Source organism: Peromyscus eremicus, chromosome 4 (genome assembly GCF_949786415.1).
Source record: "Peromyscus eremicus chromosome 4, PerEre_H2_v1, whole genome shotgun sequence".
NCBI lineage: Eukaryota > Metazoa > Chordata > Mammalia > Rodentia > Cricetidae > Peromyscus > Peromyscus eremicus.
In genome coordinates, this window is record NC_081419.1 from 69,558,505 (window position 1) to 69,577,075 (window position 18,571).

Here is an 18,571-nt window from a genome sequence, read left to right on the forward strand (position 1 = left end):
TGGAATTTTAGTGCATCCCCATAAAGATTTATACACCCATTGCCTTCATCATAAGGCACAATCATATAGTTCTAGGACAGACTTTCACACCAATGAGATCTCTTTGTCAACACACACACACACACACACACACACACACACACACACACACACACACACCCTGACAGTCAACCATCTGCCCTCTGTACCTCCATTTGTACCTTTTCCAAATTCATATGACAACTGAACGAAGCTGCATAGCGTGTGCTTTCTGAGGCTGGTTCTTTTACACACTGTAGTGTGCTTCTGAGACTCCCCACATCCTGGGGTCAGTGGTTCGTTTCAGTACTGACTGCTGCTCCCCCAAGTGTTCCTCAACCTGCTTACCATTCACCTGCTAAAGGACTTTCCTTGTGTTACTCTGACTGGGACTGGGACAAAGGACTTACGACAATCAGAAAGAAAAAGGCTCTACTGTTTTGGAGGTTCTAGACCAACACCTTTCTAGCACTTTTATTTGTCTCTTGTCAAAAAGAGATTTACAGCTGGGCAGTGGTGGTGCACACCTTTAATCCCAGCACTCAAGAGACAGAAGCAGGCAGATTTCTGTGAGTTCAAGGCCAGCCTGGTCTACAAAGAGAGTCCCAGGACAGCCAAGGCTGTTACACAGAGAAACCCTGTCTCGATAAAAACCCATGAGCGGGGGTGAGGTTTACTTGTCAGAGGTGAGCATCATTCTATGTGCTAAAATGTTATTCAATAGTATGAATTCACACCACAGTTGGTTGTGTTGCTTTGGGTCTGTGATGATGCCCCTCACGGTAGGAGCATGATGCAGAGGGAGCTGCAAGCAGAAAGGGAGACAAGGGAGACACTGGAGTCCCATAATCCTTTTCAAGGTCACATCCCCAGCATCTAAGACCCACCCACACCCCTCTACGGACCCCAGCTCCTGAAGCTTCCATCACCTTGCAGCATGGTCAAGATGAGGATCAAACCTCTGATACACGTGGTGACACAAACAAGCCTTTGGGGACATTCAGAGCCACACACCACACCAGAGTTGGCTCTCTGGTTTGGGTCTCTGCCCCTTACAAACGAGTCTTCATTTCTTTATGGTATTTGCTGAGCTGTGGGCTTGCTGGGGCCAGGGCTGAATGTAGGTTTAATCGCATAAGAAACTGCTGACGCTGTTGCAATCATGGTAACCAGCGCCTCTGGTTCCTGTCTCTGTATCTTCACTGTGTGTGGAGCATCCTCTCCCACTTTTCTTTTGTGCTCAGTAGTAGTAGTGGAGGCCTGCCTGTCCCCAGGTTGATTGGCTACCCGGGTGTCTTCCTTGTTGAGCTTCCTGTTGGAATAAAGCGCCACTTTAAAAAAAGCATTACTATGAACTAAACTCCCCACCCCATACAGATTTCACTATTTCCCGCTAGTGCCCATGTCCTGGGACACTCAGTCCATTTCATTGCCCCTCCACCTCCTCTGGTCTGTGCTTCTCATTCTTCACTAGGGCTCATTGGCTGGAGGGTGCTCAGAATGAGGTGCCTTGTCCCCACCTAGCCTGAGCACTCTCTGGCACACACTCTCCCCTCTAGACTCACAGCCTCTGGAGTGTGTACACAGATGCCTCCTCAGTGCTTTTGCTCACATGTCACCTGGGTACTTCTTCGCCTTTGGCATTATTTTACCAAGCTGCCTGCTAAGCTAAAGACCTCTGGACAGAGCCCAGGGGCAGATGAGGTGGGGTGAGGATTTACGTGATCAATGGCTAACCTTTAGCCTCTGCCCCAGCCCCCTAGGACTGTTTGGACAGCGGTGGGTTTAGTCAGTGCCCTTTAAATAGCATGAAAGGGCCCCGTGCTGGCCTGTTTTGTTTAAGGAGATTACATCGGTGCTGTGCACTCCGCCACAGGGTGTGTGGGGCCGGCTCACCCGGGAACAGAGCGAGTGGCATGTCCCCCACAAAGCAGATGTTTGGAGGGAAAATAGATGTAATCAAAACCATGGAGGATAAAATTACTCAGAGCCTGTAGCCATACACTCCATATGCACTGCCTATGCCTAGCCACACACGTGCACACATTCTGCCCAGGTCCACACTCACCTATCCATACTGACACACAACTATTTGTATGTCTGCACACTCACAAACCTTCCTCCAGGCAACTGGGAATGTGTCCCCCACAGTCATCCCCAGCTGCAGGCCTGTGCCCATACCCTGAGGCTCACATCTTCTAACAAAGACAGATGTACAAGAGGTTCCCTATGTGCTCCCAAGCACAATCACAGTAAAAAAGAAGAAATACACACACACACACACACACAACCTTTAGAAATTTCTCAAGAGCTTTGGATGACCCTAGATGGGATGGGTGTGACCGGGTTGACCAAGCACAAGCGGGTAGAGGTTAATGGAATGAAGGTAGATCTCCTGCTTTCTTGGTTTCACAAGCTGAAACCCAACAGCCAACACCAAGTGGCATCAGTTTGGGACAGCTGGTTCCCAGAAGAGGTCTGTGGCCTACTGGAAGCTCTTGCTTCTGGCTCCTCACCTGTCAAAATCAGTCCATGGGAATAATACTGGTCTCAGATTGTTCAAGAGCCTTTGACAGCGCTGAGGGAAGACCTTTCTGGATTAGGCATTACTTTGAACATCCACTTGTGGTCACTCCTTATCTCTTTTCTGGGTAGCCTGGGTCTGATTGCTGGACATGGTGGTACACGCCTTTAATCCCAGTACTCTGGAGGCAAATGCAGATGGATCTCTGTGAGCTGGAGGCCAGCTTGATCTACATAGTCAGTTCCAAGCCACTGGAAGAGGGGTGGATGGATTGAGGAAGCCTTAGGTCAGGATGACCCTGGGACACACCCACAAAAGGCTTCTTCCCTGATTTGGAAAGGAAGACACCCAGCCAGTGTAGAATCCATGCAGGGTGTCCCTGAAGGGGAGCGGGGGGGGGGGAAGGCAGCCTTGCTGGTGGTGGCCTGGATTCAAGCTGGGCTCTGTTGCTGCTCAGCCTACTCCAGTCCTGGGGCCATAGGGCAGTGAAGGACCTCCGCAGCTGGGCAAACTAGAGCCCCCAGAGACCACTTCTCCTGTGCAATGTAGTGTTCTGAGGCAGAGGCAGCTCCTATCTGCTAGGTGGTGGGTGATGGTTTAAATCAGCAGTTCTCAACCTGTGGGGCGTGACATCTTTGGTGGGGAGGTTGAATGACTCTTTCACAGCGGTCACATATCAGATATCCTGCATATCAGGTATTTACGTTACAAATCATAATAAGTAGCAAAATTATAGTTATAAAGTAGCAATGAAAATAATTTTATGGTTGAGAGTCACTACAACATGAGAAACTTGTATTAAAGGGTCACAGCACTGGGAAAGTTGAGAGCCGCTGGTTTAGATGCTGGCCCTTCTCTACTGGCCCTGCTTAATTCTCCCTTCCTGCTTGCTTGCCATGTGGAAAAGAATGCCCCTTAGGGTCCATCTCGGCTTTTCTTCTACCTGCTTTTCCTCAGTCACCTCCAGGCACGTGAGACATCAGCCTCAAAAGTGGTATGCTTTTGCTCGATTCCCCAGTCACCTCCAGTCACGTGAGAGACATCCATCAGCCTTGAAAGTGGCATGCTTTTGCTCGATCTCCCATGTGCCTGACTCATGCCTGGTCCCTTTACCTACTCAACAGTAACTCTCTGCAAGTATGAAGTGGGGCCATGGCACACAGGTGTGGATGGTAGCTGGATGGAGAGGGAGCATTGTAGTGTCTCTTGGCCATGACTCATCTTTTCTTCCACAGCTTCTCCCTGTGTATCTGGGCCTGTCGCCCCCTCTGCTATGAGCTGAGGTAGGGCAAGTGCCAGGACACTCTCCTTGGGGCACTGATCCTCTGCGAGGGAGTCAGACAATGAGGACTTCGTTCATAGCTAGTCCACAAACCCCAGGGCATGAGAGCTGAGTGGAGGACAGAGATCTGGCTCTGGCTGGGGGTAGGAGGCGGGGGGGGGGGGGGGTGCTTCCTGGGGAAGTAGCTGCAGGCCATCTGGAAGGAAAGATTTTCTGAGCAGATGGTCAGAGGTGAGGGTTGTGGGGACCCATGGAGGACAACGGCCTCCATTGGTCAGGAGTACTCAGACTCATACTGTGGAGCCAGGGATTTTAGACCCATCTCATTGATGAGGATGGCCAGGATGAGCTAGGTTCTGAATACACTAGGCCTAACCCAGGCCACTTCCTTAGCTGGCTCCTCTGGATCATTTGGCTGGCTTCACACAGGGCCCCACATGCTTCCCTCCTCATCCCTGAACCCCACCTAACCCAAACGCCTGTCTACTTAGGATTGTATGAGGAGTAGTAGTGGGAGCCATGGTCATCAAGGCAGATAGACGGCACATTTCAGACAGAGGAGCTGTGTCCCATGGTCCTGGGGGCTGGGTTGAGAAAGGGCCGTGGAAAGATGGACCAGGAACAATGAACCAGATCCCCAGAGGACAAACATGGGCTGGCTAAGGGTGAATGGCCTGGCTTCTGGGGCCACAGGTGGAGGGAGCTTATAGACAGACGGGGGAGTCTCCGACCTTAGGTATCTGGGGGGTCAGGCTTGCCATTCTGAGAAGGTGGGTATTGGCTCCGGAACTCGGGAGAATTTTCCTTTCTTGTCTACAGTCCCCAGCCTCAGCATTTAAAGCAAGAAAATGGAGGATCAAAACTGGCCTGCTGACTAGGGTCAAGTCTAACAACTGAGACTTTTACATTTACACCTGCTGGGAGAGGGAAAACCAGTTTCTCTGAAGGAGTGGCACTGGGTAGACCCACCACTCCAGGGCAGGCCTCACGTTCAGGAGTAGTTGACAAACACAGAATGGACTCCACAGTTTTTTTGTGGTATGTGCTTTTCTTTGGTTACAGTTTGGTGGGGTTCCCCTCGTTTCTTTTTTCTTTTTGGTTGAGGTTTTACTTTGTTTTCTTGGTTGTATTAAGTTTTTGTTTGTTTTTTGAGAAAGAACATAAAGTTGGGTGGGTAGTGATGGGGAGAGGCTTCAGAAGAACTTGGGGGAGGGTAGGAATATGATCAGAATATATTTAAAGTTAAAAATTGTTTTAAATAACGAAAAAAAAAGAAAAAAAGAAAAGATTGGAGGGGCTGGAGAGATGGTTTAGTGATTAAGGGTACTTGTTGCTTTTACAGAGGACCTGTGTTCAATTCCCAGCACCCACATGGTGGTTTTCAACCTTCCATAACTCCCAAGTACTCATATGATGCACATTCTTTTTTGGTTTTGTCTTGTTTTTTGTTTTTTGGTTTTTTGAGACAGGGTTTCTCTGTGTAGTTTTGGTGCCTGTCCTGGAACTTGCTCTGTAGCCCAGGCTGGCCTCGAACTCACAGAGATCCGCCTGCCTCTGCCTCCTGAAGTGCTGGGATTAAAGGCGTGCGCCACCACAGCCCACCACACATTCTTATAAAATAAACATTTTAAAAAATTGGCCTTGAGGGTTGGGGAGATGGCTCAGTTGGTAAAGTGCCTGCCACACCTGTGTGAGGTCAGAGGCCAAGGACACACCTAAAACAGCTGGGCATGATGGGACGTGCTTTTAATCCCAGTGCCTAGGAGGTGGACACAGGTGAATCCCTGGGGCTCCATATCCTGTCAGCCTCGTGAAACAGCAAGCCCCTGTGATCCACCCTGCGTCCAAGAACCCGGCAGATGTCACACACACACACACACACACACACACACACACACACACACACACACACACACACACACGGCAGAATTAACAGACCTGGAGCCCAGAGCAGGCATGTCCTTCCGGGGCTGCGATCTCAGTACACGCCTTGCAATCCCCCTGTCTCCCACACACTTGATCCAGTGGGTGGCTGCATGTGGGCAGAGGTAGACCCTACTTCTCATTAGAAGACTGGGCAGGCACTCTGCCATCTTCTCCTGCTAGGCCAAGAACTTGCTCCCTGCGGAGGGTGCCTTGAACTGCATCTTAGTCCCTTGTCCTCAGGGGCAGGACTCTTGGGTGCTGAGAGGCTTTGAATTTCTTCTCCCTGGAAACAGGTCCCACGCCCATGCTTGGAGAGTAGGGCAGTCTCAGGAGCAGGAGGCTGTGTTCTGTGGATAATTAAGGAGTATTCTTTTTTTCTATCCAGCCTGTTTTTCCTCCGTTTAAATGAGAAGCTGGGGCTGGTCCTTCCAACCCTGGTTTCTATGTAGCTGCCCTCAACTGGCCCCCATTCCCATGGGGTGATCCTAGCTCTAGGCTGGATGCCTGGAGAGACTACCAGGGTCCACGGGGCAATGATGGGCCTGAGGAGCAGGGCTAGGCCAGGAGGGGTGGTGGCCGTCTCCCCTGGCCTGGCTGCCAGGAAGTTGCACAAGAGGAATGTTTATTTTTGGTGATCTGGGTGGGATTTCTTTCCTTAAAAAAAAAATAAAATAAAAAAACCCAAAACGTAAAACTTATTTGTCTGCCAGGAAGATAAATATCTTTGCTGGAAGCTCTTGGCCCAGCTGCCAGCTGCAATTCACACAAGGCTGTCACTGAAGCCACAGCCCGCTGTGTAAGCTGGGCTCACGTGGCTGTCATTTGTGATGCCTCCGGGTGGGTCAGCCACCCCTGTGGCATTGACGCTGTGAGTGGCCCCTCAGGAGAAGCTTTCAGGCCTACTCTGGGCTCTCCCCTCTCCTTCCTTTCTTCAGCGCCACAGAGTTGGAGGGAGACTGACCGAAGCAAAAAGTCTCTCTTGCCTTCCCTAATGCTCACAGGGAGGCTGGTATACCTGAAATGTCAGTCCCCCATCCCCAGTCTGGATGGCATCAGAAGATCAAGGCTAGATGCATCATTCTGATCCAAGATGCAAACTGCATGACCTGTTTCCAGAAGAAGAAACAGAAGGTCAGAATGGGTGGTGCTTGTTGTAAATGGACAGAACTTAAGTGTATTGAAGGATTTCCCACAATCTCCCTCCACATTTCATTGAACTCTCTCAATGAACCTGTCTCCTACTCTCTGAGTCTCAGATAAGGAATATGGCCAAAAAGGGGCTCCCCACATCTGGAGACTGTAGCAGATATCTTAAAAGTTCTTATTAATAAAATCAAATCTGAGGCCAGTTAATGGGGTGAATGCTGGAAGATCAGAGAGACAGAGCAAGCCACAGCTACCTTACCTTGCCAGTTCCTCAGCTGATCCTGTTTCCTCATACTGGAAGCCTCTGTGTCCTCATGCCAATGGCTCTCAGCTGAACTGCTGCTGAAAAGCCTAAAAGCTTAACCAGCCAAATGCTTCTAGTTTCTGGTCTTCACGCCTTATATACCTTTCTATGTTCTTCCACCACTCCCTGGGATTAAAGGCTGGCTTTCTGGGATTAAAGGTGTGAGTCACCACACCTGGCTGTCTCCAATGTGGCCTTGAACTCACAGAGATCCAGAGGAATTTCTGCCTCTGGAATGCTAGGATTAAAGGCGTGTGCTACCACTGCCTATCCTCTATGTTTAATATTGTGGCTGTCCTGTTCTCTGGCCCCAGATAAGTTTATTAGGGTGCACAATATTTTGGGGAACACAATACCACCACAGGAGACATGCCTTGATTCCTATCCCATAATGCTTTTATACATGTGCCTGCATCCCGGGGACTTTTCCCATGGAGGTCTTGTCCTGGGTCATATTCCTCTAGTGCTGGCAGGGCCTGTAAGGCCAGACCAGAAGTAGGAGCCAGTAATGGTGGAGTGCCTCTCCCTTTCTCACAAGCCATAAGGAATATCCCATGGGCCTCTTCATTCACCCACAAGTTACAAAGGGGGAAACTGAGCCACAAAGGGGTTCATTAGGAACATGGAGCTATAGAGCCAGAGGTGTGGCAGACACACCCTGGTGCCAGGCTCTAGAGCCCAGGCTCTGAACCCTCTGCCATATTGAGGCAACTGTGTCTGCCCAGATGGATGGGTGGAGCCAGCAGCTCCCACCCTCCTAACCTGGTCTCTACCTCCCCACTCTTGACCTGCATGGTTTGACTTGGTTCCTTGTAGCCCTGAGCTTCCAGGAATCTACCATGGGGGTCCCATTCTGTCAGCAGGTAGCAGTAAGGGCCTAGTCTGTGAGCTGTGATTGCAGTGATTCCTTGTGGCCCCAAAGAGGGGATCCTCAGAGGTGAGGGCCTGAACAGCTGTGGTAGACAGTGGCAGCTGATGCTAGTGAAAGGAACGCCAGCAGGCACCTGTGCCTCAGTGAAACCCACCTGCTAAAAGCTCCTCTGTGGGCAGTGAGACCAGTGTTACCAGTGGAGTGGGAGGCGAGGGCTGGGTCTCTCAACACTTAAGTCTTGAGACAGACTTCAAGGCTTCTCTGTTGAACTCCATGGGGACCACACCGAGTGCCTCAATGCTGGTCTTTCTCTCTCCCACCACGTCCAGTGTGGTTGAACGAGATCTCTCCTCCCTCAGGGAGCCTCAGTACTGTGTCAGGTAGTCACTGGGTCCATGCCCAAAGAGATACTGGCTGTAAGGGAGGAGTCTCACAGCCACTGAGTGAGGAGAAAGTCATAAAGGTCAGACAGGCAAACCCAGAGCTACACGACATTGGTGCCAGAAAAGACCCACTTAAGAATGATACCACAGAGTGAGAGAGGGGAGGGACTTGCCTAGAGTCGCCCAGCGTGTTGATGAGAAGCTGGGACATGAAATTTGACTCTCCTGACCCGGTACTCCGTGTGCCTCTGTTAGGGGAACGTGTTCTCCCTCCTCTGACCTTCTTTTCTCTCCCTCAGCCAAAGAGAGCAACCTGGGTGAGCCAGAGTTGCCCCCCGACTCGGAACCCGTGGGCATGGACAACAGCTACCTCAGTGTGAAGGAGACAGGGACCAAGGGGCCCCAGGACCGGGCAAGTGCTGACATCCCAAGCCCCCTGGAGAAGACCGACTCGGAGAGCAACAAAGGCAAGAAGCGGCGGAACCGTACCACCTTCACCAGCTACCAGCTGGAGGAGCTGGAGAAAGTCTTCCAGAAGACACACTACCCTGATGTGTATGCGCGAGAGCAACTGGCTATGAGGACCGATCTCACCGAGGCCCGTGTGCAGGTCAGCCAGAGTGACAGGCAGGGGACCCACAGGGCCTTCTAGGCCTTGAGCTCCAGCTGCAACTGGGATCTACTGACTACTGTGGGCTATGCCAGGTTTTCCTCATCCCAGGAGGGCGTGACAAGCCAAGAGGGGGTCTGACTACCCCAATGCCTCTTCCCCAGTCATAATAGATCTGCTCAGCCACTATATTCAGCTCTGCAGGGTTGGGGCAGGAGAGAGAGAGATCCTGTGGAGGAAGGGGAAGGCTGCTACCTGTGAGTCCATGCCTTAACCTAAGGACAAGATGGCAGGTCTCTTCTGGGAGGCCCATTTCTCAGACTGGAGATGAACAAGGCACAGACATTCCCAGCCCCATAGTAGAAGCAGGGAATGCTACAGCCCCATGCCTGTCTAGGATAGCTGCCTCCTACACCCTTTAGGACCCAATCAACATGCCTCCTCTGAGGAGACTCCTGACCATCATGGCCAATATGATGCCCTACCACTGCTACTACCTAAACCCAATTCAACCCAACTCAGCCCGGCACACCTAACACAGCCCAGTAGAACCAACTCAGTGCAGTACAACCTACCATACACAGATCAGTCCAATCCAGGACAACACAACTCAATACAATATGGCCCAGTCACTGCATAGCACAACCCAGTGCAAAGGAGCACAGACTAATACAACCTACCTTAAAACAGTACAACTCACCACACAAGTTCAGTTCAACCCAGATCAATATGACACAGCCCAGAACAAGCTAATTCAGCGTGGTGCAGTTCAGCACACACAGTTTAACCCAGTACAACCCAACCCAACAACACACTACGACCCAATAAAAACCAGCACAACAATACAACATAGCCCAGGACAACCCACTCAGCACAGCACAACTCACCACACACATCTCAGTTAAACTCAGTGCAACCCAACCCAGTGCAACACAACACAGCACAGTCTAATGTAACACAGCACATCGTGTACAGCTCAGCTCAACCCAACGCAACATGGCGCAAATAATACAGCCCAACATAACCCCAGCCAACCCAACACAGCCCAGTACAACCCAACTCAAGACAGTGTAACTCACAATGCACAGCTCAGTTCAACCTAGCACAACCCAACCCAATCCAAAACATCACACCCCAACCCTCTCCAATCCAATATTACTCAGCCAACCCAATACAACCCAGCTCAGCACATACAGCTCAGTTCAACACAGTTCAGCACAACAAAATTGAACCCAATGCAACACAGTACCAGACAATGAACTCAACTCAATTCATCAAACACAGTTCCGTTCAGCCCAAACAAACCCAGTCGAGCTCAGTGTGCCAATTCAGTCCTGATCAACCTGGCTCAACTTGGCTAAACACCACAAAGCACTACATAGCCCTTTACAACACAATCCAGCTCAACACAGCCAAAGCAGATCACTTTCTTCCACTCGTCCTGCTTCCTCTTCTGAATAGACTTTATGACTGGTCACAGTATTCTCTTGCCCCTGAAGTGAGAGATCCTTGATTATCCATCCACCTGTGCTGCTTTTGAGATAGGGTTTCATGTAGCTCAGGCTGGCCCCTATCCTACTATGTAACCATAGCTGGCCTGGAATTACTGGCCTTCTTGTCTTGTCTTTCCTGCCCTGCGATTATAGGCTCAGGCCACACCTATTCACTTCTGTGTCCCCACCACTTAGATCAGGCTGGATGCTGAGCAGCAAAGGCAGCAAGGATGGGTAGCCTAGCAGCCCTGCTTTGCCCAGAGGGTGTGCCCATCTGCAGGAAATCATAGCAAAGGAAGTGGAAGCCCGATATGCCAAATCACATGCGAACAAGCCCACACAGTAGCGTTCAAGCCTCAGTTTAATATGAAATCAACTCCATAGTCAGGTTGCTTTCCCACTCAAGGCATGACAAGGATGGAGCGTGAGGGTTCCTATCCAGCAGGCAGGAACCTGGTGCTTGTGAGTAGAGAGGGTTCTTCCTTCTTTTTTTTAACATATATTTTGGTGTGTGTGTATCTGTGTGTGTGTTATATGTGTATGTTCATATGTGTTTGCAAGGGGGAAAGATAAACATACAAGTATGTATGTGTGTATGTTCATGTGTGTTTGTAAGTGGGAGAAGATACATGTACAAGTGTGTGTGTGTGTGTGTGTGTGTGTGTGTGTGTGTGTGTGTGTGTGTGTAGGCCAGAGGTCGACATTAGGTGTCTTCCTCAGTTGCTCCTGATCTTATTTTTTAGAAAATGTCTTTTTTCCTCCGCATCCTGAGCTTGCCGATTTGGCTAGACTAGGTAGCCACTGAGCCTCCTGTCTGTTCTACTTGCCAGCGATGGAGGTCACAAGTGCACACCTCCATACCTGACTCTTAAGTGGGTTCTAGGGATCTGAACTCAGGACCTCTTGCTTCCATGGCAAGTATTTTACAGACTGAATCATCTCAACAGCCCCAAGAGAGTGTTTCTTTTTAATGGGCACAGCCCTATGGTCTGGGCCCTGAGGAGTTAGAACAGAGTCCTGTGATCATGGGCAGATTCATGGACGTTGTAGCTTTTTATTCTACTGGTGGTTCTGAGGCATCAGGTGAGTGTCCATCAGATTCACCAAGTCCTGTTTAACACACTGGGGCACGCTGCCGTCTCGTGGTTTAATGAAGAACCGCAGAGCAGCTTGGCTTTACTGCCATGCCAGAGTTATCTCATGCCCACGAGACCACCTGCCTGAGATCTGAGCTCACAGAGGACCCCCGAATCCAGCCTCAGCTCCAGCCCAGGATTGGGGGCAGGGCAGGAGGGGTAGAGAAAGGGGTAACTGGTTGCAAACCCACGGTGCCAGTAAGTCGAATGTTGGCATAGGGTAAACCTGCTTGCTTTCTGCTTCTGTGTGTGTACCTGTGTGCATGTGAGCACCACATGCACACTTCTCCAATGAATTCGAGTGTCCAGAGCAGGAAGCAGAGAACGATACAGAACAAGTGTTTCTGGGTCACTGCTAGGACTTTGCTTTGTTGACACACAGACATACTCAAGCCTACTTCCAAAATGTTGAGAAAATTGACAATTAGAGATTTATTTTAGTTTAAGATCAGAAACAGTGTCAAGAAATGAGGTGATTGTGTTAAAACAAACAAACAAAAAAACCCCACCAGGTTAAGGTTCATTATTGTCCGAATTCAGCCTCAAGCTTTCTGTCAGCCAAGGTAGAAAGGAAAACCTTAATCTATTGTCAATCAATTATTACAGATTATACAACTATATTACAGATATGTTACAAATACAGATATACAAATTTACAGATATATTACAGATTATATATTATCGAATGTATTCCTATCAAATAGGAAGGCTACAGAATTACAGAATGGTAGTGCAGAGAAGATCCCATCATCTTTCGATGAGGGGGAATGACCGAGATGAGGGAAGGGATTGTCCAGCGTGGACAGCGATGCAGAAGCGGGGCTGAGCCTGGAATCCAGGACTCCCCAGCTCCAGGCCGGTGCTCTTTGACTTCAGCTTGCCGTTCCCAGCACATGCCAGATTGTTTTCAGTCTTTTCTCTGTACAAAAGCAGCAGGGTGGGTGGGATCTCCATGTGCGTCAAACCTCTGGGTTGAGCTCTGAGCCTGGCAGTGCCCTGGGGGTGGGGATGAGCAGTGCAGGGGTGTACTAGAACTGTAGTAGAACGGTTTTGCCTGTCTCTGTGGAGTTTGCTCAGGACCCACACTCTGCTGGTGGCAAGCCAGGTGCCTGGTGTACAGTGATGGCAGGGACAAGGAGGGGGCCATGAGGGGGGTCCCAAGATGGTCCTTCATGGGAAGCAGCCTGGGGTCTGGCCCTGCTCCAGGGAACTTCAGGGCCTCTCTCTGCTGTCTGGGATTCCAATCTCCACAGCTGGTGTCTGAAGACAATGAGACGGAGGCCTCCCCGCCCTGGGCCACCCCGCCCTGGCCCCAGATGGGCTGCGGTTAGAGAGGCCTCCTCCAAGACAGTTGGTTCCTTGAACGGCCTGGTCCTCCGGAGAGGCCTGTGCTGAGTGGGCCAGGCCCGGGTGGCCCTGGAAACGGGGTGGTCCTGGGCACGACATGCAGAATGGAAGTACAGTGGGGACCTCGGTGAGCTCTCCTCCCGGGGGCTGTAGAGACAAGCCTGTGGTTGCACAGCCCTGAGGCACAGAGGCACAGCTGGGGGTCAGGAATGAGAGGACACTTGGAGTCTCTGCGTAAGGACATGGATTGGAGCACAGAGGGACCACCACTTCCCATGCGACCTCCTAGAGGATGGGAGGACATTGAAGGTCAGCCAGGCTAACGGCTTCAGCTGACTGGGGGACAGGAAAGGCAGAACTTAAGCTCAGGCCTCAGGCCTAGGAAAGGATAGGAAAGGGACAAAGGACTGTCCTGAAAAGGAGGTCCCAGGCAGGCCAGCTCCCACCGATCTGAGTTGCTCCACTCTGCCCCCACCTCCATCAAATAAATCTTACCATGACCCCTTTCTACTCCCTCCCGCGAAGAGTGTTCTTGACTGCCTCTCCCCAGATAACGGGGCTCCCCACCTCCTTCAAGTGCTATATTCTATCCCTCACTCCCCTCCTTTCCTCAATTCCAGGACTGTTTGCCAGACACCATCTTATGCTCTGGATCCCTCCCAGCCTTCCTGGGTCCTCAGTTTCACAGCCCCCAGTGACATCACCGACCACTATATCCCCACCACAGAAGGGACCTGGAACCCACAGACACAAAACTCAACAGCAACAGCAGGGCAGCTTCTCTTGTCGCTGCCCCACCCCCAAAGAGAGGAAGGAATAGAGCTGTATATTTTGGTGCCTCTAGTGCCCCCCCCCTCCCCAGAAAACCCTGGGAGGCTGAGGATGGAGCGGAAGGCTGAGCTCAGTCTGCAGGAAATTAAACATGAAATGAAAACAACCTTCCCTGATTGATTCCTCCATCCCACCCCCAGCCCCCACCGCAGCCGCTGATAAAGGGGGATCCCATTTCACCATGCAGAAGAGCCCTCATGTGCTCCTTTCTCCCAGTGGGCATCCTGGGTCTGCACCCCAGAGTAAAAGTACCCCTCCCCCAGGCTCTGGGGCAGGGACTGAGACCCTAAGCCTTGGAGAGGGCTGCTCTCCAGGGAGGTCACAGGAAGGACACTCGATGTGTGTATATGTATGTGCACATGTGTGTGTGCACGCACACATGACCAGATAGATACGTTTGTGTGTAAATGTGTGTGTATGTCAGATTAGGAATGGAGAGGAAGTGCGTCTCATCTCCCGACCCAATACTAAGGGGACACACAGCCTGCAGATTTTGACCACTTTGCTTCAGCGAGAGAATGAGGTCAGGAGCCATAAACAAACAACTTGAGTGCTCTAGAAACTTCACGCTGTGTCCCATCTGTTGTCCCCACCAGTCACCACCTCTACCAGGACATCAGCCCAGACCTCGGCCCCATTTTGAGGATGTAGAAATTGAGGCTCTTGGTAGTGCATGCGCTGCCATGGGCCCTTCTTTTCCAAGATACTCCAGAAGCTCCACAGGCCGTAGCCTCTGCCGTGGTTCTTGAGGAGTCTGGGTGCTCACAGGCAGGATGGTGGGGAGGCTGCTCTGGTCTCCATCCCAGAAGCACAGCTAGAAGCCTTGGCTAGGGAAGCCTCTGCCCTGTCTGTCCATATCATCTTTCTCACAGTCTGGGCCCAAAGTGAGCAGCCTGGGTGCAGACCACCATGGCCCAGACTTGTCCAACCATTTGCCAATACAATAGGACATTGTCATAAACAAAGCTCACGATTGAGAACCATACAATTGAGTTACAAAAATCAATATATTTTTAAAAGTGTTTTAAGCAAGTTTACACTTCTGCGCTGGGCTGTGTTCATAGCTGTCTTGGGGTGCATGTGGCCTGCAGACCACAGACTGAGCACACATTGCTGAGCTGTGCCTGTGTGCATTGGAATCTACAGAGCGCGTTGGAAGGTGCAGAGGAAGCTGCTGCCATCATTCTCTGAGGGGCAATTAGCCCTGCCCTCTTCTCACTGTTCTCCTCTCCCACCCTCTCTGGCCGTACCCTCCACTCTGCCCCTAACCAGTAAAGGCCTCTAGAGGAGCAGCCTGCCCTTTTCCTTGTCTTTGTGTCTTGGGGAGTTCTCAGCCACCCCACCAGAGTCTCTACACTTACCTCTGACTCAGACCTCTCTCCTGGCTGTGCGCTTGGTCAAGTCAACGGCCCAGCATCCATGTCTCGGAGAGAGGTACCACCTGGCCAGTGTCAGTCAACCTGTCTAGGATATTCAGCAGCCACCCCTACTAACCCCTCGCTAAGGGCAACCCCCTCCCAGCTGGGGTATGCAGCCCTCCACCATCTAGCTCCTGTCTCCACAGAATTTTCCTGACTGCTCTCTCTCCAGAAGGCCTCACCCACCATCACTCCAGGAAAGTTCTGAGCAGACTTGGTTTCTCTCAAAATGATGCAGGGACGTGTGTACTCTGGATTTGCATCTTTAGACAAGTCCTAGAGGGTCACGGAACTTTGGGACTATTTGAGACTGGCTAAGGGAAGAAATTTCTAGAAAGGTCTCCATAGCTTGATGGAATTCTTCCTGGGGTCTGTGACCTTCCGCAGATTATACACAGTGCTGGGAAAACAGATAACCAATGGCTTGCGCTCATTCTTTGTCTCCTCACTTATGTGTGCATGCCTGTGTGCCTGGTGTGTGTGTGTGTGTGTGTGTGTGTGTGTGTGTGTGTGTGTGTGTGTGTGTAGCTTAAGCAGTTAGGCCCCAAATCACACTTATGGTCAGTGCAGTGTACACAACCTTCCCAATGCTGACAGTTCTACATGATTGACAGGTGGAGGCTGACTCTTTCTCTGTGCCCCTAACACACACCCCTGGCTGGTGGAGTTAGGGAGCAGTGCTCCCTGCCTATGAGCAAGGCCTGAGCCCTGTGACCACCCCTTTGTCCTGTAGGTTTGGTTCCAGAACCGGAGGGCCAAGTGGCGGAAGAGGGAGCGCTTTGGGCAGATGCAGCAGGTCCGGACCCATTTCTCCACGGCCTATGAGCTGCCTCTCCTCACTCGAGCGGAGAACTATGCCCAGGTAAGTCCTCCTGCCCAGCTGTCCCCTCTGACCCTAGACCCTGGCACTGATGGTGCAGGGAGGAGGAGGGCGAGGCTCAGAGACCCCAGGTCCCTGTTTGTCCCCGACTGTGGGAGACCTAGAATGTTGGGACAGTGTTCTCCTCTGCTGTGGTAAGCACCCAGCAAACAGAAGATCAGGTGCTTCCAGAGTGTTGGCTGTCACTCAGGGTACCCTGTGGAAGGCTGTTCTGAGATCTCGAGGGCTTGTGGCCAGGTTGGAATGCACATGGAAATCTGGGCCCATGACAAAGCTTCCTCGGTCTTAGTCTTGCTCCCGTCGTGAGTGTCTCCAACTCTCTGAGGTCCAGCTTCTTTGCTTATGAATTGGATATGATATGTGTCCACTTCAGCTCTTCTATAACACTGTCGTAAGGTCTAGGGTCATGGTTCCTGGAAAGCAGCATGCATGGGCTTGATATTCGGACATCTGCCCGCTGTCTCCCTTCCTTTCTCCAGCAACTTCCTGTCTGTCCATCAGCCAGAACAAGGAGTATTGTAAGTGATGTCAGGTACCCAGGGCTCCTGGACAGATGTCCTCTCGGCTGAGTGCACCCATGACACCTCTCTCATGACCTCCCTCTGCCCCGCCCCTCCTCACCTATTACATCTCCTTCCTGTTCGCACTCTGCCTCCTGCTCTAAGTCCTGGGACTCCAGCAGCCAATAGCACCACTGTTCCCGCGTGCCTGGGTATGGTGCTGTCAAACAAGCCCTCTCCATCCCAGCCCGACCTGGGCCGCCTCTGTACCTCCTCCTGCTCCCCCAGGATTTGAGGGTCAGAGGGCAGCCCTAGAGGTGAGGCTCAGGAATGTGGGTGTCTAGCATATCAGCTTCACCTCTGGTCACATTCCTTAATGCTTTTCTTCCCCTTTCCCTCTGTCCTCCCAGTGCCGACCTCTAACTCTCACTCTTTGCCCTTGGTGGCCGCCACCTGAGCTCATAGCTAGAGGGAAGAAACCAACAAGAGACCCTGCTTGTCCTTGCCACCTGCCCCACAGACTCCAGGTCCTAGACCATTTCCGAAAGGGGTGGCGGCCAAATTGTCCCCTCTCTGGGGCACGCTGGGGCCAGGAACAGGACATGGTCAGTCTGCAGGCAGTTCTTGGGACCATTAGAAGTTCCTGTGGTCCAGTGCCTACCTGGTGCTTTTAAAGGCCTCCTTGGGTTCTTCCCAAACCCTTGCGGGTGGGCAGGCCAGGAGACACCTGTCTGAAATAACTGAGAGCCTAGAGTTACAGTTTAGAGGAGCATAGTCCTCTCTTCAAAGAGGACCTCTGTACCCCAGACTTACTTCCTCAGAGATGTTTAGAGGCCAGAGGAAGGTGAGGCCAGAAGTGGGGCGTGGGGTGGGAAGAGAGAAGGAATGACAGTCATTTCAATGGAAAATGTGTAGTTGAGCCCCACCTGGGGGCTGGGGCCACTTTTTCATTGCTGGGCTAGTTGGGAAACCTCAAGGGTTCTTGGAGCCTTAGGCATTGACCCAGGCCTATGGGAGCATTCATATGCCTGCTCCCCACAATGATCCCCACATCACCCCAACCTACAAGCCCAGAGCCTGAGTCCCCCACAAGATGCTCTCAGGTTGATCCGAGGTAATGCTTTTACTGGACTCTGAGACACTTGGAAATTCAATCCTTGCTGTTGAATGTTGAGTATGGATCTGCTCTGGGAATTGAAAGTCTAAAACCTAAATTCACCTCCAGCTCCCTGGGCGCTCTTCATGTTAGACACCTAAGAAGGGTTTTATTGTAATGATGAGCAGGTGAAAAGGGTAAGCGCCCCTTCCATACCACTGCCCTCCGAGCTGGCCTGTGACATCTCTCCCTTCACTGTCCCCAGATTCAGAACCCGTCCTGGATTGGCAACAATGGGGCTGCCTCTCCCGTGCCAGCCTGTGTGGTCCCCTGTGACCCAGTGCCTGCCTGCATGTCCCCCCATGCTCACCCTCCTGGCTCTGGAGCCAGCAGCGTCTCCGACTTCTTGAGTGTCTCCGGGGCTGGCAGTCACGTGGGCCAGACACACATGGGCAGCCTGTTTGGAGCAGCTGGCCTCAGTCCGAGCCTCAATGGCTATGAGATGAACGGCGAGCCAGACCGCAAGACCTCGAGCATCGCTGCACTGCGCATGAAGGCCAAGGAACACAGTGCGGCCATCTCTTGGGCCACATGACAGGGCCCCTCCTGCCAGTCCTGATGCCATGCTCTTCCCTGGGGTCTTGGCCACGTCCCTGCTTTCCAGGCCCCAAACTTCCCACTTGACTCTCCTCTTAGGAACCCGGCCTGGCCCAGGGGCCTGGCCCTCAGCACTTTCAGTCACCCCAAGTCTGAGGCCCCAGGGACTGCTGGGAGGGAGGGGGTGGCAGGCCCTTGTCCCTCCCTAG

At 51.7% G+C, this 18,571-nt stretch overlaps 1 protein-coding gene across 1 annotated transcript in view; it reads left to right on the forward strand.

Annotated features, from left to right (window-relative positions):
* The window catches only part of Alx4 (ALX homeobox 4), a 37,867-nt gene extending 19,507 nt beyond the window's left edge, over positions 1-18,360 (forward strand). Inside the window, exons 2-4 of the mRNA XM_059259448.1 lie at positions 8,754-9,064; positions 16,023-16,151; positions 18,031-18,360. Coding sequence (XP_059115431.1) covers positions 8,754-9,064; positions 16,023-16,151; positions 18,031-18,360 — 770 coding nt within the window. The remainder of the gene's footprint in view (positions 1-8,753; positions 9,065-16,022; positions 16,152-18,030) is intronic.
* The last annotated feature ends 211 nt before the right edge of the window (positions 18,361-18,571 follow it).